This window comes from Plecotus auritus (assembly GCF_963455305.1).
Source record: "Plecotus auritus genome assembly, chromosome: 5".
NCBI lineage: Eukaryota > Metazoa > Chordata > Mammalia > Chiroptera > Vespertilionidae > Plecotus > Plecotus auritus.
In genome coordinates, this window is record NC_137776.1 from 185,543,608 (window position 1) to 185,570,271 (window position 26,664).

Below are 26,664 nucleotides of genomic sequence, written 5' to 3' on the forward strand. Positions count from 1 at the left end.
TGATTCTCTCTCATCGTTGATGTTTCTCTCTCTCCCTCTCCCTTTCTCTCTGAAGTCAATAAAACACACACCGTGACATAACAACGGAAATGAAGTAACAGTACCAATAAGCCCCACAAACATAACGGTGCAGACGAGCCACACTGACATGCCCACAGCAGCGTTCCGTCTGCGCAAAGGCAGGGCGGTACGAGGGCGGCCTGGGCGGACGCGCAGGCGTGGCGTTCGGCGGTCACCGGCCAACGGAACCCTATCATTCCTGGGATCACAAGGCACTCACCAAGCCCCAGGCCCAGCTGGCTTCACAGGCGCCCTGAAACAGACGCTCTCCGGCCTCCTCCTCTCATCTTCCGCCACGAAGTCCTGGTAACAGGCCCCGTGACCCTCAGTCTCCTCTGAGCCCGTCCACACCCCACACGGCCACCGCCTGACACACCCCTGGGCTGTCGGACCGACACGCAGTCAGGGCGTGAGGGAGTGTCCACAGGACGGCCGGTGCGTTGCCGTGTTTCCCTCACTGGAATGGCCATGGCCGTGGCCATGACATCTAGTCTTGCTCCCTGCGGCTGCTCACTGAGAGCCGTGCCCGCCGCCTGCTTTGTTTCCCGCCGGCCAGTGTCTTCTTCCGTCCGCCTGGTTTCTTGGTTCTCTGGTTCGCTGGACACTCACTTAGTTTCCCCGTACAGACCCACATTCATAGGCCATGCTGTACAGGACAACAGAGGCTTTTTAAACCGGCCAGTAAACGCTGTGGACATACGTGGATAGCCACTGTGAGGGAATCGGTTCCATAACATTCAGCCATTTGAGTGCATTAACTTTACGTTTTATCCCCAAATAAATTCTGTAAGTCAAATATTCATAAACAAAAGATGAAATCCAAGCAGTATTAGAAGATAGCTTCCATCAACTGACTCCCAACCAGCAGTGCAAGTCCGTGGATCAGCACCCAGCACCCAGGACCCAGCACCCAGCACCCAGGAGGAACAGCAAGGGGCGAAGACCTGGGCTGCGAGCCCCCAGGCAGGGCTGGGAGACGAGCCCGCCAAGAGCGGATGCCCCCCCACGGTCACACACGCTCCTGGTGCCACGTCGTCACAGACACCCAACCACAGACGACGGGAAGGAATGCTCAGTGTGGCTCGGAGCAGAGACTTAACAGTCCAGCTCAAGGTGACTGCGAGTTTTCTCACCCAAGTCTGATCGTGGCTCAGTAAGAGCACAATATCCACGTCCCCCCCCCCCCCCCCCCGCTCCCAATGCCCCTTCTCGCCTAACCTTCAGGACTGAGAGCACACAAGCGCTCGCCCCAACACCCCACCTGCTCAGAAGCCACACCCACCCAGGCCCCTGGAGACCCTGGCCAGGGCGGAGCCCCAGGACCACCTGCAGGCAGTGCCCTGCTGCAGCTGTGACCGCGCTGCCACCCTGCCACCTCCTGGAGCTGGTCCTCGGGCGGCCACGTAACAAGGGTACGCCTGGCCCCGGGGACACACCAGGAGGTACCCCGATCGCATGTCCCTCGGCAGCCCTGGATGCCCACTTGCTCCGACCAGGAGGAGAGGGACTCCCGTCAGTGCCTCAGCGGGGGGGGGGCCGCTCCCGGCCAGCGGCAAGCACCACGGGCAGTCAGCCACCAGAGTCCCGTCCACCCTGAGCCTAAGGAGCTCCATGCAAGCCCTTCAGTACACAGGTACGGGGAGACACACACTTCTCCAATACAATAAACTCATCTAAACGCAAGAAAAATAAACAAAAACTCAAGTCAGACGCAGACAGGGACTTGAGGGCGGCCTAGCAGGGCCCACTGCTGACTCCCGGACCCACGCAGGTCCGCTCCGTAGCCTCCTGACCGAGGAGGTAAGGCCTACCTTGTGGGTGCGGTCACTCCCCGACACACTCTCTTTGGAAGTCCTGCTGTCCTCCGTGGGAAAGGCGGCCGCCTGCTCGGCGCCCTGGTCCTCGTCCTCCTCCAGGTCCTCAGAGTCCTCCTCCTCCGAGTCCATCTCCAGGCTCTCCCCGTTCACGTGGAGGGTGCCGTCGCCCAGGTCCTTCTCGCTCTGGAGCAGGGGCAGGGGCAGCCATCACGCGGAGCCGGGAGGACAGCCTGCCAGCCCCCAGCGCAGGGCGCCACCACCGCCTGGACGGACGGCCACCCACCCCCTCACCCGTGGTCTTCCGGCCGCAGAGGGTCCTGGACAGACACACGGCCCTCGCCGCGCCCGTACCTTGGCGCCTGCAGTGGAGTGAGTTATACTCTTAAACATCTCAATCACCGTCCTCTGTTTTAACACTCTGGTCTTTTTCCTGGGAACCAGACTATAGGTTCCCATTCTTCGTTTTTTCTTCCGAGACACTGCAGCTGCTAAAACAAAAGGCAAGGAAGCTAAAAAAAAAGCCAAAGGGGGACAGAAAGAAAGAAGCGCCATTCAAATGTGTTTTCCGGTGGGTGCCAGCTCAGCCCTGACCACCCGCACGCAGCACACACACAGGCACGGCCGCGGCAGGGGCTCACGGCCGCCGTTTAACTCCCAGTGAAACCCTGACTGTCCAGGTGCAACTGGGACTGCAAGCCCCGCCCCTGCACAGTGACCTTCCCGCCACCCTCCTCCTGGCTCCGTGCACCAGCTCAAGGGCAGGAGGGCGCTAGATGACAGCGCCCACAGGGAAGCGGGGGACAACAGCTGGAACCAAACTTTTTTTTAAGTTCCAGGGTTGGAAAGTTTCTGAAACCCACTGAGAGAAACTGCTTTCTCTGCTGAAAAGGGCATTCACAGGGCAACTGGCAAAAGCTGGCCAGCGGCGCGGCGCGGTTACCGCCCCGAGGTGGCAGTGCCCCTTGTCAGGGACGTTATGCTGTCACTCGTAGGAAGCAACACGCAAGTATAGAGGCCAAAGGGGCCATGTCTGCACCACGCTCCTGGTTCAGAAGGAGTCACGTGGGGGGGCACACGGCTGGGCCGGTGCTGAAACGGGGACGGCGCAGAGAGGCCAGCAGGGTCCCTGCACGGGCTGGAGGTCAGACGTCCTCACGGGCGGAAGTACTTTAAAGTCCAGAAGACATGCCGCTCCAACCGTGGACACGCCCCAGGCAGCCTTTCGGGGGCAGCGGCCACACCCCAGCAGCCAGGCTGACTGGGCTCATCTGCATGTCTGTGCCCCACGTCGGGGCCTCACGCAAAGGGCCTTCTACACTGAAGGGAGCCGTTCCTGTCTGCAGGAATGGTGACCAGTGGCTCAGGAGCGAGCCCCGCCGTCCCGCCACCCCGCCACGGCACGCTCACCGCTCCTGGGGCGGGGCCACTCGTGCAGCCACCTGCCACAGAGGCCCAACCAGAACCGCATGCTCAGCCGCTACCCCAGCGGCAGGAACAGCAGCAGGCTCAGGAGAGCAAGGACGCCCACGGGAAAGGGGTGGACAACAGCTGGAGCCAGCGCACCGTTCCCCACTCCCTCCGCCCACAGGCCCCCCCCCAATAACCACGGGGGTCCCTAGCCAGCGTCTTCCACCCAACAGGGCGACCAGGGCAGTAAGATTCCGTCACGGAGACGATCTTCATGTGAGACTGACAACAAGGCACCGGGGGGGGAGGGGGGGGGGGGAGCTGCAGCACAGAGGCCGACTGGCGCTACAGGTTTCCAGGGGAGCCCAGAAGGACCCCCGACGCCAGCGCCCCAACCCTGAGCACACTCACACTCAGAGTCAAACACGGCTCTGGTTCGGCAGGGGCAGGTCGGAGACACACATCGGAGCACGGCCCACGGCCGGGCCCTCACCTGTCTGTGACTTCGTGGTGGCCACGTAGCACTGGTTTTGAGGTAGCGACTGATGAAGGGGTGGGAAGGGGGGCAAAAGCTGCTGTCGTCCAAAATCAGAAACGTTCTTGCTGATCTCCTCTGCGGGCTCCTCGTGACCTCGGGCTTCTCGGGGGTCCTTGCTGGCTGCGGGCTTCAGGACAAAGACAGGCGGTGACGGTGAGTACACCCCAGCAGCCGGCACGGAGACCGCGGCCTGGGCACAGCGCCTTCCCACACGCCCCTGGAGGGAGAGGCGCCTGGCTCCGGGGACGCCACGGGCAGCACCGCGAGCTAAGAACGGTGTCTACAGTTCAAAGGGACGGAGAAGCAGCAGCAGTGACCCCGTGTGGCAAACCCGAAGTCCTTCTACCTGGCCCTGTGCCGAAGTTGGCCAGCCCAATCCATTAGTAAGTTATTACTGAAAGTACCTCAACGGGCGCATCCAAAGCTCTCCGATCGTGCCTGCGGGGTGGTCCATCACGGCTGCCCCCAGCGGCACCCCCAAATGGCACCACAGAAAAGTCACAAGGCATTTCTGCTGAGCGTACAAAGCTCCTACCCGTCCTCATGCTCAGCCTGCCGAGGCTCCAGCAGCCTGGACGGACGCACAGAGCCACCCCAGCCTTGAGGGAGATGGATCGTAAGGCCAATTCCGCCTCGCCAGATCCACTGTGCACACAGGAGGTGCAACCGAGAGTCAAGGTGGGCACCCTTCCCAAGAGCCGCTGGGAACGGGGCAGCCGCACACAGAAGAATGGAGCTGGACTACGACACCACACCAGGTACAAAAGTTAACTCAAAATGACCGAAGACCTAAAACCACCAAAACCCCGAAGAAAACAGTGGGGAAGCTTCATGACACTGGATTTGGTGGTGATTTCGTGGACATGACACCAGACGTATAGGCAACAAAAGAATAAATGGACAAGTTAGAATTTTCAAAGTTAAAATGTTCTGTGCATCGAAGGACACAATCAATAGAATGAAAAGGCAATCCAAGGAATGGGAGAAAATATTTGCAAACCATATATCTGATAAGAAATTAACCAGAATATGTAAAAATTCTACGATTCAACAGCAAAACAATCAGATTAAAAAAATCAGCCAGTCATGTGGATAGTCGTTTCTCCAAAGACACACCGACGGCCACCCAGCACGTGAAAAGATGCTCAACATCACCGGTCATCCGGAAAACTCAAGTCAAAACCACAATGAGCCCTCACCGGTGTGGCTCAGTGGATAGAGCGTCGGCCTGCGGACTGAAAGGTCCCAGGTTCGATTCCGGTCAAGGGCATGTACCTTGGTTGCGGGCACATCCCCAGTAGGGGGTGTGCAGGAGGCAGCTGATCGATGTCTCTCTCTCATCGATGTTTCTAGCTCTCTGTCCCTCTCCCTTCCTCTCTGTAAAAAATCAATAAAATATATTTAAAAAAAAAACCAAAAACACAATGAGCCCGGCCGGGAGCTCAGGGGTTGAGCACCGACCTAGGAGCCAGGAGGTCTCCGTTCAATTCCGTCAGGTCACGTGCCCAGGTTTGCAGGCTCGCTCCCCAGCAGGGGGCGTGCAGGAGGCAGCCGATCAATGATTCTCTCTTATCATTGATGTTTCTATCTCTCTCTCCACCTCCCTTCCTCTCTGAAATCAATAAAAATATATATTTTTTAAAAACCCACAATGAGATAGATAGCACCTCATACCCATTAAAATGGCTACTTTCGAAAAAAACAACCACCATAAAATTACCCATTATACCTCAATTAAAACACACACACACACAGGAAAACAGGTGCTGGCGAGGAGGTGGAGACTCTGGAGCCCTGGTCACTGTTGGCGGGCATGTACAAGGTGCAACTGCTGTGGGACAGTCGAGGGGCCTCGGAAAGCTAACTACAGCCGGCATGCCATCCACAGTCCCGCTCCTGGGCCGACCCCAGCATGGAAATCAGGGCCTCCAGGAGACACTTGTACACAATGGCTCAGAGCAGCTTTGCTCGCAGCAGCCCAGGGCTCACACCACAGAGGAACGGCTCAATCACGCGTCCCATCCGCACAGCAGAACACCAGTCAGCCCTGAAATGGAAGGACTCTCGACTCCTGCTACGCTCGATGGCCTTAGGGGCCGTTACGCTGAGTGGAAGAAACAGTCTCAAAAGGACAAATCCTGAGATCCGGGAAGATGGCGACCGGCAGGAAGGTCGGGAGGGAGAGGGTGTGAGAGAGTGAGGAACCCCCAGAGGAGAGTGCAGACGTGTGTGGGGTGTGTGTGTATGAGCTAGGGACAGTTAGATCCTGCAGGTCCTCCAAGGGGCTGCCAAACCGGGCAGTCTTAGACGGCGGAGCCCCGCGCACAAAGCGGACACTTCTGGGCGGCCGGTGCGGCACAGAGACCACGCCATCGTGAGAAAGAGAGCTGCTTGAGACTAGGATCCTTGCCTCAGCACCACCCAGTCGCGTCTCAGACACAAACCAGGACCCTGCAGCCACTGGGGACAGAGACCTGCGACCACAGCTTCAGACCAACAGACAAGAATCCAGACTTCCCGGCCGCACATTTCTGTGAGTCAAAGAGCCCATCCCCCTCCGTGCAGGCTCGCGGATGGCGCCACAGTAACAGCACTCCTACGGGAATGTGAGCTTGGGAGCGTGCACGGACCACAGCGCTGCTACGGGAATTTGAGCCTGCGCACGCACAGAGACTGGACTCTGCTCCCCGCAAGGCAATCGGGCGACCAAACCCGAAGCCCACGCAGGGCGGCAGTGCCACCGGACTTCGATTCTGGGCAAGCGCACACTGCAGTCCGTTTCCCGCAGCGCACACGGAAGTCCGTTTCCCACAGCGCACACGGCAGTCCGTTTCCCGCAGCGCACACGGCAGTCCGTTTCCCGCAGCGCACACGGAAGTCCGTATTCCGCAGCGCACACGGCAGTCCGTATTCCGCAGCGCACAGAGAAGTCCGTTTCCCGCAGCGCACACGGAAGTCCGTATTCCGCAGCGCACACGGCAGTCCGTTTTCCTCAGCGCACACGGCAGTCCGTTTTCCGCAGCGCACACGGAAGTCCGTATTCCGCAGCGCACAGAGAAGTCCGTTTCCCGCAGCGCACACGGACGTCCGTTTCCCGCAGCGCACACGGACGTCCGTTTCCCACAGCGCACACGGAAGTCCGTTTCCCGCAGCGCACACGGAAGTCCGTATTCCGCAGCGCACACGGCAGTCCGTTTTCCTCAGCGCACACGGCAGTCCGTTTCCCGCAGCGCACACGGACGTCCGTTTCCCGCAGCGCACACGGACGTCCGTTTCCCGCAGCGCACACGGACGTCCGTTTCCCGCAGCGCACACGGCAGTCCGTTTCCCGCAGCGCACACGGAAGTCCATTTCCCGCAGCGCACACGGCCGTCCGTTTCCCGCAGCGCACACGGCAGTCCGTTTCCCGCAGCGCACACGGCAGTCCGTTTCCCGCAGCGCACACGGCAGTCCGTTTCCCGCAGCGCACACTGACGTCCGTTTCCCGCAGCGCACAGAGAGGTCCGTTTCCCGCAGCGCACACGGACGTCCGTTTCCCGCAGCGCACACGGCAGTCCGTTTCCCGCAGCGCACACGGCAGTCCGTTTCCCGCAGCGCACACGGAAGTCCGTTTCCCGCAGCGCACACGGAAGTCCGTATTCCGCAGCGCACACGGCAGTCCGTTTCCCGCAGCGCACAGAGAAGTCCGTTTCCCGCAGCGCACAGAGAAGTCCGTTTCCCGCAGCGCACACGGCAGTCCGTTTCCCGCAGCGCACACGGCAGTCCGTTTCCCGCAGCGCACACGGCAGTCCGTTTCCCGCAGCGCACACGGACGTCCGTTTCCCGCAGCGCACACGGACGTCCGTTTCCCGCAGCGCACACGGACGTCCGTTTCCCGCAGCGCACACGGCAGTCCATTTCCCGCAGCGCACACGGAAGTCCGTTTCCCGCAGCGCACACGGCCGTCCGTTTCCCGCAGCGCACACGGCAGTCCGTTTCCCGCAGCGCACACGGCAGTCCGTTTCCCGCAGCGCACACGGCAGTCCGTTTCCCGCAGCGCACACTGACGTCCGTTTCCCGCAGCGCACAGAGAGGTCCGTTTCCCGCAGCGCACACGGCAGTCCGTTTCCCGCAGCGCACACGGCAGTCCGTTTCCCGCAGCGCACACGGCAGTCCGTTTCCCGCAGCGCACACGGAAGTCCGTTTCCCGCAGCGCACATGGAAGTCCGTATTCCGCAGCGCACACGGCAGTCCGTTTTCCACAGCGCACAGAGAAGTCCGTTTCCCGCAGCGCACAGAGAAGTCCGTTTCCCGCAGCGCACACGGCAGTCCGTTTCCCGCAGCGCACACGGCAGTCCGTTTCCCGCAGCGCACACGGCAGTCCGTTTCCCGCAGCGCACACGGACGTCCGTTTCCCGCAGCGCACACGGACGTCCGTTTCCCGCAGCGCACACGGCCGTCCGTTTCCCGCAGCGCACACGGCAGTCCGTTTCCCGCAGCGCACACGGCAGTCCGTTTCCCGCAGCGCACACGGACGTCCGTTTCCCGCAGCGCACACGGCAGTCCGTTTCCCGCAGCGCACAGGGAAGTCCGTTTTCCGCAGCGCACACGGCAGTCCGTTTCCCGCAGCGCACACGGACGTCCGTTTCCCGCAGCGCACACGGCAGTCCGTTTCCCGCAGCGCACAGGGAAGTCCGTTTTCCGCAGCACAGGCATGCCACAGTGCTACTGTGCAACCCAGTCCTCCCCATGGTGACCGGGACCCAGGTTCTCCTGGCAAGAGGCAGCACTGAGCACCACCGACTTGACTGTTTCTTTCTTACCGTGTGCGCCTGGGATCCCTGACTCACAGCACACTCACACTAAGAGCCAGTGACTCCAATTCTTGGTGCATGCGCACATGGGGACCCTGATTCTCAGCGAGAAGCCGCACGAGGCAACAGAGATTCTGATACTCGATTCTTGGTGCAGACACAGGGAAACTCTGACTCCTGGCACGCGCTAGGGCAGTGGTCGGCAAACTCAAACACTTGGAAGCTAAATAGCATGCTATTAAACAATGACTGGGTTACCACTGAGATCAAAGAAGAAATTAAAAGCATCCTGGAAACTAATGACAACAAAAACATAACAATCCAAAATCTGTGGGACACAATGAAAGCAGTCCTGAGAGGGAAGTTCGTAGCTCTACAGGCCTACCTCAAAAAGCAAGAAAAAATGGTAGTAAATCATCTAAGTCTACAACTCAAAGAACTAGAAAGAGAGCAACAAGAAAAGCCCATTGAGCAGAAGGAAGGAGATAATAAAGATCAGAGCAGAAATAAATGACACAGAGACCAAAAAAAACAATACAAAAGAGCAATAAAACCAAGAGCTGGTTCTTTGAAAGGATAAACAAGATTGATGAACCTCTAGCCAGGCTCACCAAGAAGCAAAGAGAGAGGATTCAAATAAATGAGAGAGGCGAAATAAGAGAGGCGAAATAACAACAGACCCCACAGAAATACAAAGGATTGTTAAAAAATACTACAAACAACTCTACTCGAACAAACTAGACAACCTGGAGGATATGGACATATTCCTAGAAAAATACAACCCTCCAAAACTCAATCAGGAAGATGCTACAAATCTCAATAGGCCGATAACTATGGAAGAAATTGAAGCAGTCATCAAAAAGCTCCCAGCAAACAAAAGCCCAGGGCCAGACGGCTTCACAGGGGAGTTTTACCAAACATTCAAGGAAGAACTAAAACCTATCCTCCTCAGACTATTCCAGAAAATTCAAGAGGAAGGAACACTTCCAAGCTCCTTCTATGAAGCCAGCATCACCCTAATACCAAAATCAGATAAAGACAACACAATGAAAGAGAATTATAGGCCAATATCCCTCATGAACATAGATGCCTAAATCCTCAACAAAATTCTAGCAAATCGGATCCAGCAATACATCAGACAGATCATACACCATGACCAAGTAGGATTTATCCCGGGGATGCAAGGATGGTACAATATCCGCAAATCAATAAACGTGATACATCACATAAACAAATTGAGAGATAAAAATCACATAATCATATCAATTGGCGCAGAAAAAGCATTTGACAAAATCCAACACCCCTTCTTGATAAAAACTCTCAGCAAGGTGGGAATAGAAGGATCATACCTCAACATAATAGAAGCCATATATATGATAAACCCACAGCCACTATCATACTCAATGGGCAAAAACTAAAACCATTTCCCCTAAGAACAGGAACAAGACAGGGATGCCCACTCTCACCACTCCTGTTTGACATAGTACTGGAAGTACTAGCCATAGCGATCAGACAAGAAGAAGAAATAAAAAGCATCCAAATTGGAAAAGAAGAAGTAAAACTGTCCTTATTCGCACATGACATGATATTATATATAGAAAACCCTAAAGACTCCATCAAAAAATTATTAGACTTAATAAATGAATTCGGCAATGTAGCAGGATACAAAATTAATGCCAAGAAATCTATGGCATTTCTATACACCAATAGTGAACTTACAGAAAGAGAGACTAAAAAAGCAATCCCATTTACCATCGCACCAAAAAAATTAAGGTACCTAGGAATAAACTTAACCAAGGAGGTAAAAGACCTATATGTGGAAAACTACAGGACACTGAAAAAAGAGATAGAGGAAGACATAAACAGATGGAAGAACATACCATGTTCATGGATTGGTAGAATCAACATCATCAAAATATCCGTACTACCCAAAGCAATCTATAGATTCAGTGCACTCCCCATTAAAATACCAACGGCATATTTCACAGACCTACAACGAACTTCCCAAAAATTCACCTGGAATAAAAAAAGACCCCGAATAGCCGCAGCAATCCTAAGAAAGAAGAACAAAGTAGGTGGGATCTCAATACCAGATTTCAAGCTGTATTACAAAGCCACTGTTCTCAAAACAGCCTGGTACTGGCACAAGATCAGACATATAGACCAATGGAATAGAATAGAGAACCCAGAAATCGACCCAAACCACTATGCCCAATTAATATTTGACAAAGGAGGCATGAACATACAATGGAGTCAAGACAGTCTCTTCAATAAATGGTGTTGGGAAAACTGGACAGATACATGCAAAAAAATGAAACTAGACCACCAACTTACACCATACACAAAAATAAACTCAGAATGGATAAAGGATTTAAACCAGGGGTCCTCAAACTTTTTAAACAGGGGGCCAGTTCACTGTCCCTCAGACCGTTGGAGGGCTGGACTATAGTTTTAAAAAAAAAAACTATGAACAAATTCCTATGCGCACTGCGGGCCCGGGACGAGTCGGCTGCTAAGCAGGTCAGGCAGCGGCACCCGGCGGGCCAGATCAATGTCCTCGGCGGGCCTCATGTGGCCCGCGGGCCGTAGTTTGAGGACCCCTGAATAAGACGGGAAACCATAAAAATACTAGAGGAATCCACAGGCAGCGAAATCTCAGACATATGCCAAAGGAACTTCTTTACTGATACAGCTCCTAGGGCAATGGAAACTAAAGAGAAAATAAACAAATGGGACTACATCAAAATAAAAAGCTTTTACAGAGCAAAAGAAACCATCAACAAAACAACAAGAAAGCCCACTGCATGGGAGAACATATTTGCCAATGTCATCACCGATAAAAGTTTAATCTCCAACATATACAGGGAACTTACAAAACTTAACAAAAGGAAGATAAACAACCCAATCAAAAAATGGGCAAAGGACCTAAATAGACACTTTTCGAAGGAGGACAGAAGGAAGGCCAAGAGATATATAAAAACATGCTCAAAGTCACTAATTATCCGAGAGATGCAAATCAAAACAACAATGCGGTACCATCTCAAACCTGTCAGAATGGCTATCATCAACAAATCAACAAACGACAAGTGCTGGCGAGGATGCGGAGAAAAAGGAACCCTCGTGCACTGCTGGTGGGAATGCAGACGGTGCAGCCACTGTGGAGAACGGTATGGCGTTTCCTCAAAAAACTAAAAATGGAACTCCCATTTGACCCAGTAATCCCACTTCTAGGAATATATCCCAAGAAACTAGAAACACCAATCAGAAAGGACCTATGCACCCCTATGTTCATAGCAGCACAATTTACCGTAGCTAAGATTTGGAAACAGCCTAGGTGCCCGTCAGCAGATGAGTGGATCAGAAAACTGTGGTACATCTGCACAATGGAATGCTACGCTGCGGTAAAACAGGAGTTCTTACCATTTGCAACAGCATGGATGGAGATGGAGAGCATCATGCTGAGTGAAATAGGCCAGTCAGAGAAAGATAAATATCACATGATCTCACTCATTTGTGGAATATAATGAACATAAACTGATGAACAGGGACAGATCCAGAGACAGAGAAGCATCGATCAGACTGCCAGACCTCAGAGGGAAGGCAGGGGAGGGTGGGGGAGAGATCAACCAAAGGACTTGTATGCATGCATATACGCCTGACCAACGGACACGAACACCAGGGGGGTGAGGGCATGAGAGGAGGGGGGTTAGGGGGCTAATGGGGGGATGAGGACACATATGTAATACCTTAATCAAGAAAGAAATTTTTTTTAAAAAAAGGACAGATCCTGTGGGTCCCTCGCACATGAGGTCCCTGGAGGAGTCAGACCCACAGAGACAGAAAATCCCTGGCGGTGGGATGAGTGTTTAAGGGGACAGCGTCCATCTGGGAAGATGAGAAGGTCCCGGAGAGGGTGATGGTGGCCCCACACCGTGAATGTCCTTCCTGTCCAGAACTGGACACTGGGAACTGGCTGAGATGGTGTATTTTATGCTTTGTGTATGTTCACGCGTGGGGTCCCTCCAGGCGGCGGCTGGCCCTGCGGGCTAACTGGCCCCTGGCGCACCCCCTTCTCCCTCTAACAAGGACGCCCTCCGACCTGCTCCAAGTGCCGCTCTCCCACAGCCTCCACCCTCGGCCCTGGCACAGGGCCACTCTCCCCATGGAACTCCTTTGCCCTGCAAAATGCCGTCCGTCTGCTCCAATGTGACAGGTCGGAGTCTCAGCCACTGGCCACAGGCACCGTGCTCTGCTCCCTAGGTCCCGGCAAAGCCCCAGCGCTGGCGGACAGCTAAGCCCTGGCCTCAGAAAAAGGAAGCCTGCGGGGAAGCAGCCACCCCGGCTACTCAGGGACAAACCTGCTCTTTAAGATGTTATTTTGAAAATCTAAAAAAACAAGATTCTCGATTTTGTTCGGGCTCTATTGTTTGACAAAGCAAAAGCGTGGCAGACAAGAACCGCCTCCCACAGAGGCTGCCTTGCTGGGTCCTGGGCGCCTCAGCCCCTCCCCCCGAGTACACTGTCGCGCTCCTAGAGGGCACCGAGTCACACCTGCCGCCCACCTGCACCCAGGCTGGCCCACCCCCCACCCAGCTCCCAAACGGACACAGGGTCCAGTCCTCGCCCCCGCGCCCGTGTCCCGGCGGCCACCTTCCCCGGCTGCGGTGAGCCTCACAGCACAGACAGCGCTCTCTCCAGACCGCGCAGTGTGGGCAGGGCCTGCGCTGAGGACGGCGGGAGCTCCAAGAACTGGCCACCTTTCCCTCCGAACCTGGGGAATTCCAGGGGCACCGTGGGAGGAGGGGGTGTGGCGACACAGATGGGAAGGAGAAAGCTGAGGGGCCCCTGTGCTGACACCCTGCAGTGCGTGCAACTCAGGTAGAGAAATGGGGCTGCCATGTGGGCCAAGGTAACAAGGACCTCCATGCAGGCCTAAAGGCTCCCTTCTAGAAACTTCCACTTTCTCTGCCCAAACCGTGGAGGCATCTGCCACGTTATTGCTTTTTGACGGGACCAGCACTGGGGGGGTTGCGGGAGTCGGGAGAGAGGGAGGGAGGGACGGGGGAAGGGGAGGGGGGAGGGAGGGAGGGACGGGGGAGGGGGGAGGGGGAAGGGAGGGACAAGGGAGGGAGGGAGGGGGAGGGAGGGACGGGGGAGGGAGGGAGGGACGGGGGAGGGGGAGGGGGGAGGGAGGGAGGAGGGAGGGAGGGAGGGAAGGAGGGGGAGGGAGGCAGGGACGGGGGAGGGGGAGGGGGAGGGAGGGAGGGAGAGAGAGGAAAGGAGGGAGGGAGGGAGGGAGGGACGGGGGAGGGGGAAGGGAGGGACAAGGGAGGGAGGGAGGGGGAGGGAGGGACGGGGGAGGGGGCGGGCAAACCGACTGCACTGCCAGGGTCCAGAGTGTGGCCTGCGAGGCCTGCATTCGCACTCTCACAGACACACCTTGCGACAGACATCCCTTTATCACTGGAATGAATTGTCTTAAGACACGTTTCCCAGCCTGGCCAGGTAGCTCCGTCGGTTAGACTGCCATCCCCACAGACCAAGGTTGTGGGTTTGAACTCAGGCCAGTGCACATGTAAGGATCAACCAATGCCCAGCCGGCGTGGCTCAGGGGTTGAGCATCGACGTATGAACCAGAAGGTCACGGTTCCATTCCCGGTCAGGACCCATGCCCAGGTTACAGGTTCAATCCCCAGTAGGGGGGATGTAGGAGATAGCCGATGGATGATTCGCCCTCATCACTGATGTTTCTCTCTCTCTCCCTTCCTCTCTGAAATCAATAAAATATCCTATATAACAAAAGCCTAATGTGTTAAGTGTCCAGTCGTCCGGTCAACCAATCAAAGCGTTAATATGCTAAGGTAGCTCAACCACTCGCTATGTCGTGCACTGACCACCAGGGGGCAGATGCTTCGATCGGTACGTTAGCTTGCTGGGGTCCGCCGATCGGGCGGGCCAGACACACCATGGAGCCCTCCCGCGGTCCCTCCCCAGCTGGCCAACCTCCCACGTCTCTCCCCAGCCCCGATCGTGCACCGGTGGGGTCCCTTGGCCTGGCCTGCACCCTCTCACAATCCGGGACCCCTCAGGGGATGTCGGAGCTGGTTTCAGCCCGATCCCACAGGCCAGCCCAAGGGACCCCACTGGTGCATGAATTTGTGCACCGGCCCTCTAGAAAGTGTGTGTGTGTTGTGTGCGTGTGTTGTGTGTGTGTGAGTGTGTGTGTTGTGTGTATGAGTGTGTGTGTTGTGTGTGTGAGTGTGTTGTGTGCGTGTGTGTGTGTTAAATAAAGAAGGATCAACCAATGCCTGTCCAGTGTAGCTCAGATGGTTCAGTGTCATTCCATGCACCAAGAGGTCACTGGTTCAACACCTGATCAGGGCACATGCCCAGGTCGCAGACTCGATCCCCAATAGGGGGCATGCAGGCGGCAGCCAATCAATGTTTCTCTCTCATTTATGTTTCTTTCTATCGTCCTCTCCCACTCTAAAAATAAAAAAATTAAAAAAATATATATATACATTATATATAATCAACCAAGTGCATCAATAAATAGAACAACAAATTGATGTTTTCCTCTCTCTCTCTAATCAAGGATTTTTTTTTTAAAACCCACAATTTTCAATAAAGCTCAGATTCCAAAGAAAACCAAACAAGTCAGAACTGAGTGTGGGGAGCAGGCCATCCTGAGGGCAGCAGAGGCCAAGTCTAAAGCAAGAGGGCACCACATCCGAGGGGCCCTCGGTCCTCACCCATCCTGGCCGTAATTTCCTCCTCCCTCCACAGGGGCCCCAAGGAGCACACAGTTTCCAGGCTGATTTCCTTCAGGAAATCAGTTTCCAAGCCTCAAACCCTTCCATACTCTTTTCCTACAACTGACCAGCCGGAGAACGTACAGGAATTTCCAACAAAATGATGTGTTGCAGCCAACTGCATACTAATCATCATAATAACTCAATCCAAAATGAAGCTGACACAGAAGCCTGTGGCCAGAGACACTCCTGGTATTGAATTTCAAATTGCTTTCTTTCCCTAGAAAAACCTGATGAGGTGACAAAAGATCCTCAAGGATAAAAACATGGTAGAATAGACACCTGGAAGAAGGAGTGGAATAGAAGTATAATTTCAAGGAGATTAAATAAGTGATGTAAAAGTTCTCACATGCATTTTCAAACTGATAATGGTGGGCCAAGAAAAAAAAGTAGGCACAAAAAATGAACTTCATCTAAACCTCACACCTAATGCAAAAATTAACTCGAAATGCGTCCTATATTTGAAGTTCACATGAGAGTAAAAAACTCCTAAGAATCAGAGAAATCGGGGGACCTACGGCTCGTGAGAGCCCTTGGACGTGACACCAAACGCGTTAGCTGTGAGAGGCGGAGCTTCCTCGCTGGCTGGACCTCATGAAAAGGAAGAATTCCCCACGGCCCCTCTGAGAGCATGAAGACACCGACAGGCCAGGGAGCCTACCGATGCAGGCCCGGCCCCGGCTCCTGCCACAGCCTCGGCGTTCACAAGACACACAGGTGAAACCCAGGAAGGGGCGTGGACGCGCCTCCCGGAAGGACACACACGGGCCACCAACATGTGCAGAGAATTAAACACACGAGGTCTCACAGCCAAAACTAAAACGGCGGCACGCCCGCGCTGGCGCGGAGGAAGTGGGCTGTGCAGCCCGTGCTGGGGTGGACATGCCACGGATCGTCTGGAAGGTGGCTTGGCAGCTGCTTATAAAACTGAACCTCCGATTACCACATGACCCTGCAACTGTGCTCCCGCACCAACCCGGAGAAACGGCAGCTCAGGTCCAGACGAGAATGTGAGCAGGCCCTGGCTGGGCGGCTCCGTGGGCTGGAGCATCGCCTCTTGCACCCAAAGGCTGCGGGTTCAATCCTCAGTCGAGGTGCGGAGGGGAGGCAACTGATAGATGTTTCTCTCTCTTTTTCGCTTCTACCCTAAAAATCAATGGAAAAATATCCTCAAGTGAGCATTAACAAAAATGAGATAAAAAGAATAATACAAAATGTAACTAAGAACACTGAGAAAAGCGGCTGTGAACATGAAAAATATCCATCGACGAAATGGCCAGCAAAAATGTCCAAACTGGAACGCGGCGAGGTGCCACCGAGAAGGCAGAGGACGCCCGTCCGAGGGCAGAGCGGTGCACAAAGCCCGTTCCCAGCGCTGAGCAGACGCACAGCCGGGCCTCGGCCCACAGGGCGGCCGCCCAGAGAGAGCACAGGGACCGGTGGACGAGGGACAGACTGGCACCAGGTGCCCCCAGCAAGGCCTGTACGAGATCCGAGGGACCTGACCACAAACCCGACTCCACAGGACGGGAGCACGCAGCCCTGCGGGCACTCAGAGAGCACGGGCATGCGGGCTCACAGACGTGGTAACAGCAGCCAAGGCAGCTGGCTCGGCGTGAATCAGAACGGGCCGCCTGTTCCCAGCACCGAGCCCTCAGCGGCTGGCTGGGTGCAGGGACCGAGACCCGGACGTGTCTTCAGTGCGGTCCCTCGTCCCTCCCGCAGACCCTGTGGCCCTGACCCACCCACTTCCTGTCTACTCTTCCCAGGGAGATGGGGTGGGCTCGGAGCTGGGTGGAGTCTGTGACGCGTTTACTCCGGGCCACGGGCACCGCCACGAGCAGGGCCCAGAGAGCAGGCTGCGGGCCCCGCTACCCCTCCAACCGTGAGCAGCATCTCCTCACCTCCCAGCCTGCAGGCGGCCACCCACGTGCTGCCCTCCTCCCTGCACGGCCGCCCGCCAGGGCACAGAGACAGAGGACCAAGGGCGCTGCCCCTGCCCGCCCCCCCGCCCGCCCCGGCACAGAAACAGAGGACCAAGGGCACTGCCCCTGCCCGCCCCCCGCCCCCCGCCCCGGCACAGAAACAGAGGACCAAGGGCGCTGCCCCTGCCCCCCTGCTTCCCTCCCGCCACGGCACAGAAACAGAGGACCAAGGGCGCTGCCCCTGCCCCCCTGCTTCCCTCCCGCCACGGCACAGAAACAGAGGACCAAGGGCGCTGCCCCTGCCCCCCCGCCCCCCACGGGCGCATTACCAGGCCCAGGACGGACTTCGGCATGGTCTTCCGAGCCCTGTGAACCTTGACATCTGCGCCCAGGGCCGTGGGCTTCTTGTCCTCTGAGTCCTTGCTCCCTTCCCCGGGCCTGGCTGGCGCGGCGGCCGGCGGCTGAGAGAGCACACTGGGAGTCCGCCCTTTGCCGGCCGCTCCTGGCAGAGTCTTCGCAGCATGACCGGGAAGGGCGGGTGCCAAGGCGCCGGGGACCCGCAGGGCCGGCTCCTGCAGGGCTGGTTTACTCAGGAAGTACCCGTTGCTCCCGATGACGGCCGTCTGCGTGAGGTCGTCAGCCGGGACGTGGTTCTGCTTCCCCACGTCAGCGTCTCTTTCTGAAACCCCGTTCTCCGCTATCCGGGTCAGTTTATTGGGACCTTCCTGGGGGCTGACTTTTGCGTTGTCCTGAGTGTGCTCAGCCGGGGTGACATGCCTGCTGGTATCACTCCTGTCACAGGACCCGTTGGTGGCCCCGTCTGCAGCCACGTGGGCGTCTCCTGCCGGCTTCTCGGGGGAGCCTTCATCGGCCGCCATAGAGATCTCTGCAACAGAGGAGAGTCAGAGCGCTACAAACACCGGCGACCAATTCTAATAACAGGCACACGGCTTGAACAGATCTTTCCCCAAAGAAGACACACAAGTGGCTAATAAGCACATGAAAGGATGCTCAAAATCATCGGGGAGCCGAAACCGGTGTGGCTCAGTGGATAGAGCGTCGGCCTGCGGACTGAAGGGTCCCGGGTTCGGTTCCGGTCAAGGGCATGTACCTTGGTTGCGGGCATATCCCCAGTGGGAGGTGTGCGGGAGGCGGCTGATCGATGTTTCTCTCTCATCGATGTTTCTAACTCTCTATCCCTCTCCCTTCCTCTCTGTGATATTAAAAAAAAAAAAAAAAATCATCGGGGAAGTGCAAGTCAGAACCACCAGGATGGTGATGTCAAAGAAGGCAAGGCCACATGGGCAGGAGGCGAGGACGAAGCTGGGGGCATGCAACGTGGCTGGCTGCTGCGGACACGTCCGGCGGCTCCCGGCCTCAGCTCAGGGCCACGTGGGGGGAGTCCCTGGCCTCACTCACCACTGCGATGAGAAAAGGCCCCGAGGGGAGGCAGGGAGGGCGTGCTTCCCCAGCCTCTGGTTTTATCGGGTCCGAGACGCGGGCCGCGTCAGCGTGTGGCTGCGAGAGCCACACAGTGTGTCCTCTGGCGGGAGCACCCGTGCACCCAGCTCTGTCCCCGTGCAGCACCCTGAGCGGCATCGGCTGAGGGACGTGAATGAAGCTGCCAGCAACAGGCCCATGACCGCTCAGTCTCGCTACTCGGGGTGGACCTGAAGGGCTTGCTTTCCACTCTCTGATGAGGCTTTTCTTTCCCTAGACCTGCGTGCGCCTGCGTGCCTGGGAAGGGGCGAGAGGAGAAGCTGGACGGGCGGACCCACCTTACCTTCCTCTCCCAGCAGCTCGGTCCTCACACAGCAGTCCTGCCTGGCCTCCCCCTTGGCCGGAACTGCCTGCGAACGGGAAACAACTGTCAGACGGGTGCCTGCAAGGCAGGCCAGCAAGTCGCCACCATGACTTCTCGGAAGGGTCCTGAACCCAAACCGTGTCCCAGGTGACAGTTCCCTGTGGGTGGCTGGACAGCGGGCCCTGCAGGAGGAGGGTCAGGACAGTGAGGGGCGCACGGCCCTGGGCTGTGGAGCCACTGTACCAAGCAGGGTGCTCGTGCGTGGCTGACACGCCACACCACGATGTCAGAGTGTGTTCTGCTGTGACAGGGACCCACCACGTGCTTCACACGCCCAACAGCCCACGTTACAGGGATGGTGAGTGACGTCACCCGGGGTCACCCAGGGCCGGCCCACGGGGCGGCCTCCTGGAATGGCTGGGAGACAAACGCGTGCCCGGGAAGGTCAGCCTCTGGCTGGTGAGACATCTGATGCCGCTGAAGGCTCTCCCCGGGCCCTCCAGCCACCGCAGTGGCCACAAACAAGAAGGGGAGTGCCGTGCCCCTCGGGGCCAGCGGATGCAGCCCCCAGGTCCCCACTGAGAGCTCCAGCACCCAAGGCGTGACCCACGGCGGGACACTTGTGTCACTGACTCCTCCGCTGGGCCACGTCCAGCAGCAGCACAGGAGGCAGGCGAGAAGGGCCTTTTCTCCCCAAAAGCGAGATGTGTGGTTCTAGCCAAAGCCAGATGCCGAGTGCTGAGCCGCCCCTGGCTACTCTGCTTTAGACGCCACCGCCCGCGGCCTGGGCCAGAGCTGGCCTCGTCCCCGGAGAAGCGCTGCCCACAGCGCAGGGTGGCCCACGCCGAGCGGGCGCTCACACACGGACGCACCTCCAGGCCAGGACACTTCTGCCACGGAGCGCGCTCTCGGCCCGCTCCCTAATTGTAAACTGTTCCCAACCCAGCAATTCACTAGCTAATTGTCCAAGGGGCTGGGAGAGAAAGAATGAGCCCTTTCAATATCTGGTAGATTTCCTTTTTCCTCTTTTGTCTTTTTGTTTCTTCCCTTGGCAGAAAAAGGAGTCGGTCCTAAATTTGGAAAACACAATATACAGTTGCCCCATAATTTACATTTAAGGGAACAAACTCCCTTTTCATCTGCTACTTAACCCTTCCCTGTCTGCAAAGAAGAAAACCAGGGTCCACCTCCTGCCTCGTCTGGACAGAGGTCTCTCGGCCCCGTTTCCCCACGGCCCGCGAGCAGCCATGCCGACGCCGCTCCGGAGAGGCGCTTCCATGATGGGCCACTGCGCCTGCCTGGCCCGGCAGCGGGGCCAGCGTCCGCTCCTTCGAGTCTGAGGCCGGGCACAGACATTAGCACAGCCACCCTGTGAGGAGCCCAGACCACAGGAGAGGCTGCTGGGACGCCTGGTCAGCGGCCACAGAGCCAGCACCAACCACCAGGGGTGCACATGAGCCAGCCTGCAGGTGCCCCGGCCCAGCGCTCGGCTCACAGGCCAGTAAAGCCAGCCCCTCTGCCCTGGGACGTGCTGGCCCCCGGGGCATAGCCAGCCAGCACCACGGCTGCAGATGGCCACAGACCACTGCCAGCGCTCTTCTCCTTCCTGTGCCCGGTGGGCGAGCACAGCCGGGCCTGGCCCTCAGGCCCTGAGCGAGTGAGGCCTTGCCCTGCCAGCGCCCCCGTTCCCTGACCGCCTGGCCCAAGCCCTGAGGCCATGTGGTCCCAGAACCCGGGACGTACCAGGAACCCGGGAAAGTACGCCCCCCCCCCCCCCCCTCAGCAGGAAGCGGTGCTATCGGCTGCCTCTCCGCTGCGGAGCGCAGAAACAAGCCCAGCCTGGGCCAGGGTGCGAGTCAGCGAGAGCAGGCGTCTGTCCCGGGGGCTGTGCGGACAGGCTGGGCTCACGTGGGCTTGGAGTGTGCTGTCCTCGAAGCGGAGACAGTCACACACATCTCCTCCCACCACAATACGCCGACGTTCTAGCTTCCACATCAGTCTCCTCTGGGCCTGGATAGTGCGACTGCTTCGATTTGGCTTACGGCAAAATGGAGTTCTGGTGACACCTGCCCCCTCTGGAGACCGTCTGCCCGGCTCTCACGCGGCCGGCTTTTTCCCTCTTGAACAAACTCCTCTCGCAGGAAAGGAGCTGGCTGGAAAAGACCATTAGTGACAAGCAGCCATGGGAACTGTCGAGGCACAGCAATCCTTTATGACGATGCCGACAGAAGGCGCCTCCCTACCGCGCTGGCACCTGAGCCGTAAACGCGCCTGATGTTTCCACGATTCTCACTTTGCCCGTTCCAAATTCTTCGAGTTCTGCCAGCCTTCCCCGTTAGAGCTGCCTGTTTTGCATTTCCACAGAATCAGCGTGTTCCTGTGAGCTTTCAGTGACCTGTGCTCCATGTATGTGTCATGGCAAGAGAAGGAAGTTAAAGCTCCCGTATTCGGGAAGAAGGAATGAACCCACCAGAACCCAGGGGGCAGAGAGCCGGTCCAACTGGAGAGGACGGCTGTGGGGCGGACCGGCCCATCGCACGCACCACCGAGCGGCGCCCCGCCCCGACGGCTGCCATGGGAAGCTGGGCCTATCGGTGCGGGAGGCGTGCGGAAGCTGTGACCCTCCTGCGGGCTGGTGGGAATGCACAAGGATGCGGCTGCCGTGGGACAGAACGTTCTTACAGAGTTACCAAATGACCCAGAACGCCGTTCCTCGGTACACACGCCAAGGAACTGAAGGCAGGCCCTGGAACAGACACCTACACACCAATGTTCACAGCAGACTCTGTAAAGTGGTCAAAAGGTGAAAAATATTCGTGTCCATCAGCAGATGCAGAGAAAGAAAATGTGGTTCACACAGACAACGGAGTAGTACTCAGCCAGAAAAAGGAGTGAAGTTCTGGCAAAGGCTGCAACATGGATGGACCGTGAGAACATCATGCTAAGTGAGATAAGCGACACGAAGTGACAGAGCCTGTGAAGGCCTGCTTCCATGGGAGGCGGGTAAACAGGCAGGCAGACGGGCAGGCCGATTCAGACAGCTCTCCAGGGACAGAGTTCCTGGGGGGTGGAATGTTTTAGACAGCGATGATGGCTGTGCAACACCGAGAAATGCTCAACGCCACCGGACAGCACTTAAAAACGGTTAAAATGATGAAAATGTATGTTTAAGCACATTTTATCACAATAAAGAAAAATGGGGGGTGGGGGTGGGGGGGATTGGGAGGGGCCCACCTAGCCATTCAGATGCAGTCAGGCACTTCCTTAAGGAAACCAATGCAATTAGGAAGGACTACTTAATTTTTTTTTTAAATATATTTTATTGATTTTTACAGAGAGGAAGGGAGAGGGACAGAGATAGAAACGTCGAGGAGAGAGAAACATCGATCAGATGCCTCCTGCACACTCCCTACCAGTACATGCCCACAACCAAGGTACATGCCCTTGACCGGAATCAAACCTGGGACCCTTCAGTCTGCAGGCCGACGCTCTAACCACTGAGCCAAACCAGTCAGGGCAGGAAGGACTACATTAAAAGAGAGAAGTGATGTATATGCAACAATACAATAGGAAATGGCATTTGTACAGTAAAAAGAGCACATCCTATCTAATAAAGGGATAAATGCAAATTGACCATCACTCCAACACACAAGATGGCCGCCCCCATGTGGACACAAGATGGCCAGCAGGGGAGGGCAGTTAGGGGTGACCAGGCTGGCAGGGGAGGGTAGTTAGGGGCAATCGGGCCATCAGGGGAGCAGTTAGGTATCAATCAGGCTGGCAGGGGAGTGGTTAGGGGGTGATCAGGCTGGCAGGCAGAAGCGGTTAGGGGCAATCAGGAAAGCAGGCAGGCGAGCGGTTGGGAGCCAGCAGTCCTGGACTGTGAGAGGGATCCCAGATTGGAGAGGGTGCAGGCTGGGCGGAGGGACACCCCCCTCCGTGCATGAATTTCGTGCACCGGGCCTCTAGTAGCATAATAATCCTAATAGCATGGTATATAAACATACTTCTGAAAAACACATATTATCTTCCTGGTGTTGGAGGCTACGCTATGTTCAGTAAGTGTCTTTGCAGGAAACACACTGACATTATTTAGGAGTCACGGGGCATCTAGGAGGCAACCTAATCTCAAATGGATCACAGAAAACCTTTCATGATACTTGCAACTTTTCTACTAAGTTTGACAGGATTCCAAAAGAAAAACAATTCTATGGACAGAAAAACAAGGAATCATATACAGCACAATCCTATGTATTTTTGGAAGGCTGTCCCCCAGACTCACCCTGAGAGAAGCTGTGGGCAGAGCTGGAGAGGATTAGAGAAGGTAGGGTAGATCCTGCCTGAACAGGATTTGGTTTTCAAAAGAAAAATTCATTTATTTCTTACTCTACAGTTTTAAAATTTAAGTAAGGGGAATTGGGAAAAACTAAAAGGTGAAAATCACTCATAAGCCAACTACTGTAACATCCCATATAATAAAAGCCTAATACGCAAATCGGCCAAATGGCAGAATGACCAGTTGGCGGGGGGCAGGGCCCACGGGGGGCAGGGCCCGCGGGGAGCGGGCCTAAGCCAGTCAGACATCCCCCGAGGGCTCCTGGTCTGCGAGAGGGTGCAGGCCGGGCTGAGGGACCCCCAAGTGCACGAATTTTTGTGCACCGGGACTCTAGCTTGTGTATAGCCATCCAAACATGGTTCTGTGCGAATATACTCATGTAACTGACAGACTGCAGGACTAGGATGCCACCCAGGTGTTAGTACCCACCTGAATCCAGCTCAGAGCAGAGGCTGCAGAGACCCACTGTGGGGCACTCACATCCTCTGTGAGCTCCCTCTCACACACAGGGCCCCACCACGTGGCTAGTATAATAGGTCTAATGTTATTCAACTCTAGAAGGAAGAGACAAATAACTACAAATTAAAAAAAAATACACACACACACACACACACAAAGCTGGAGAAAGGAATTAAACAGGCATTCCCAAATGGCCAGTAGGCACACCCAACCCCACCAGTAATTACGGCTTGGTACAAAGAGAAAACACTTCCCACTCATTCTGTGAGAACAGTAGGACACAGAAAACAGAGCAAGTCCAAGACATATTAACAAAACGACAGGATGCAAGGTTGGTTTAACATCTGAAAATCAATGTAACGAGTATTAATAGAATACAGGCCAGAAATCACAATGACCATGTCAATAGGTGCAGAAAAAGCATATGACAAAATCCTTTCATGATTAAAAACCTCTCACCCTGATAAAGTGCCTCTTGGAAAAATGCTCAATGCTCTTCCTGTAAGACTGGGACCCAGGCAAGGAGGTCCCACTTGCTGCTTCGGCTTCATGCTGGCCCACACCCTGGGGGCTCCAGCCAATGCCATGGGGAAAGGGTGTCAATACAAACAAGAAAAAGTGAAAATCACCCACAATCCTACCACCTCGAGTGAACACCCCGCGTGTCCTGGCCGGTGTTCACACTGCGGATGAGAGTACACGGCTCTCCGTCTCTCCTTGTCACCCATCGGGCAGGAAAGACACTCCTCTTTCCAGCCGCTGGAACCACGGCTGTGGCGGCCCATGCACGCCCTCGTCCAGCTTCCCCCCACAGCCCCCAAGCCTGTGCCTCCTCCCCACTCCACTGCCACCTTCTTATTTTAGAGGCGTTCATCCCCCCGAAGTCTCAGTATCACGGACAGACTCTTAACTCATTCCCTACCTCCAGCCTCTCCCTGTCAGTCTCACATCTGCTCTGCAGTTAAGTTCTCTTCCTAGAGTCGTGATCCTACCACCGTCCTCTTAAAAACACCCAGGGTCCCCATGACCGTGAGCTCGGCTCACACTTCCTCACAGCACTGAGGGCGCTGCCACGGGGCAGGCCCAGGGTGGGTAGGTGCCCTCTGCCCTAACAGCCCACACCCACATTCCCACAAGCTAAGAATCATTTTTGTCCATTTTTAACTGACAGAAATAAAAAAGAACATGCATTTCAGACAATTTGAGGCCTACACACCTGGCCATTCACGGAAAAGTCTGCTGACCCCTAACGTGACCCAACCGTGTTCTGGCCGCCCAACGCCCCCGACTCCACCGCCCCCAGCTGCTGAATTCCTGAGCAAGGCCTGAGCCTTCAGCCACAGCCTGTCTTCCTCCAGCTTCAGCCTTGGAGACCCACCTCCTCCACAAGCCCGCCGGCCCCGCGGCTTCTCCAGCTCCCGCCTGCTGCGCTGCACCCGCCTCACCCGTCTCCTTACAGGGGAGCCCTAAAAAACGGGGACCGCACTGGCCCATCTCTGCAGGCCCCTCACCCTTCACAGTGATGACGAAGTAGAAAGTGCAGGCCCCTGGCATCAACAGATGCCTCAGGCACTCACAGCCGGCACAGAGCACTGCCTGCCCAGCGAGGCCCGCTGAGCTGAACGTGCTCTTCAGACTGGATGGAAAGACGGACAGGACGAAAGAAAAAGCCCAGCTGAGTCAGGAGGTCCTGGGGTGTCCGCCCCGCAGGAGAGTGTGGGTGGGCTGCAGTGTGGGCACCGGGACGGGAGGGGCTTGGGAGAGCACGGTGCGTGTCAGTTCTCCCGTCCTCCTGGTCTGTGAGAGGTGCCGGCGGACCCCAGGCCCGTTTCGTTGCCTTGAGCTCCGAACCGGCTCCTCGCAGCTCCGCCTGCTGAGGGCAGTGGCTTGCCCGGCTCCACCACTGACAAGGGAACGCGGCTGTGGTGTCCACGGTCTCCCCTCAGGACTCAGACCAGGGCCTCTGAGAAAAGACGGGTTTCAGACGTTCTCCTCACGGGCCCCTCCCTCTTCGCCCCCTTCTCCTGACCCTAAGCCAGAGACTCTGGGCTCCAGGCAGTTCCAGGACAAGGTCGTTCTGCTCCAGATCCACGGGCACCACAGGCTCCTGAGGACACCGAGGCAGGGAAGGACCCACACACTCACAGGCTCCTGAGGACACCGAGGCAGGGAAGGACCCACACACTCACAGGCCCCTGAGGACACCGAGGCAGGGAAGGACCCACACACTCACAGGCTCCTGAGGACACCGAGGCAGGGAAGGACCCACACACTCACAGGCCCCTGAGGACACCGAGGCAGGGAAGGACCCACACACTCACAGGCCCCTGAGGACACCGAGGCAGGGAAGGACCCACACACTCACAGGCTCCTGAGGACACCGAGGCAGGGAAGGACCCACACACTCACAGGCTCCTGAGGACACCGAGGCAGGGAAGGACCCACACACTCACAGGCTCCTGAGGACACCGAGGCAGGGAAGGACCCACACACTCACAGGCTCCTGGGGACACCGAGGCAGGGAAGGACCCACACACTCACAGGCTCCTGGGGACACCGAGGCAGGGAAGGACCCACACACTCACAGGCCCCTGAGGACACCGAGGCAGGGAAGGACCCACACACTCACAGGCGCTCTCAGCACCGCCGGGACCGAGCGAACACGAAGTCACCACAAAGACGAGCTATGTTCCATGTGGGCAGTGCTACCAGA

General features: G+C 56.6%; 1 protein-coding gene across 5 annotated transcripts in view; it reads right to left on the bottom strand.

Moving 5' to 3' along the window:
• Positions 1 to 26,664, bottom strand: part of EHMT1 (euchromatic histone lysine methyltransferase 1) — an 86,757-nt gene that overhangs the window by 36,695 nt on the left and 23,398 nt on the right. For 4 of the 5 annotated variants that reach the window (XM_080668443.1, XM_080668444.1, XM_080668440.1 and 1 more), the window contains exons 2-6: positions 19,136 to 19,202; positions 17,682 to 18,238; positions 3,778 to 3,949; positions 2,229 to 2,386; positions 1,872 to 2,060 (exon numbers count right to left, since the gene is read on the bottom strand). In XM_080668443.1, coding sequence (XP_080524569.1) covers positions 1,872 to 2,060; positions 2,229 to 2,386; positions 3,778 to 3,949; positions 17,682 to 18,238; positions 19,136 to 19,202 — 1,143 coding nt within the window. The remainder of the gene's footprint in view (positions 1 to 1,871; positions 2,061 to 2,228; positions 2,387 to 3,777; positions 3,950 to 17,681; positions 18,239 to 19,135; positions 19,203 to 26,664) is intronic. The other variant, XM_080668442.1, reaches the window with a different exon arrangement.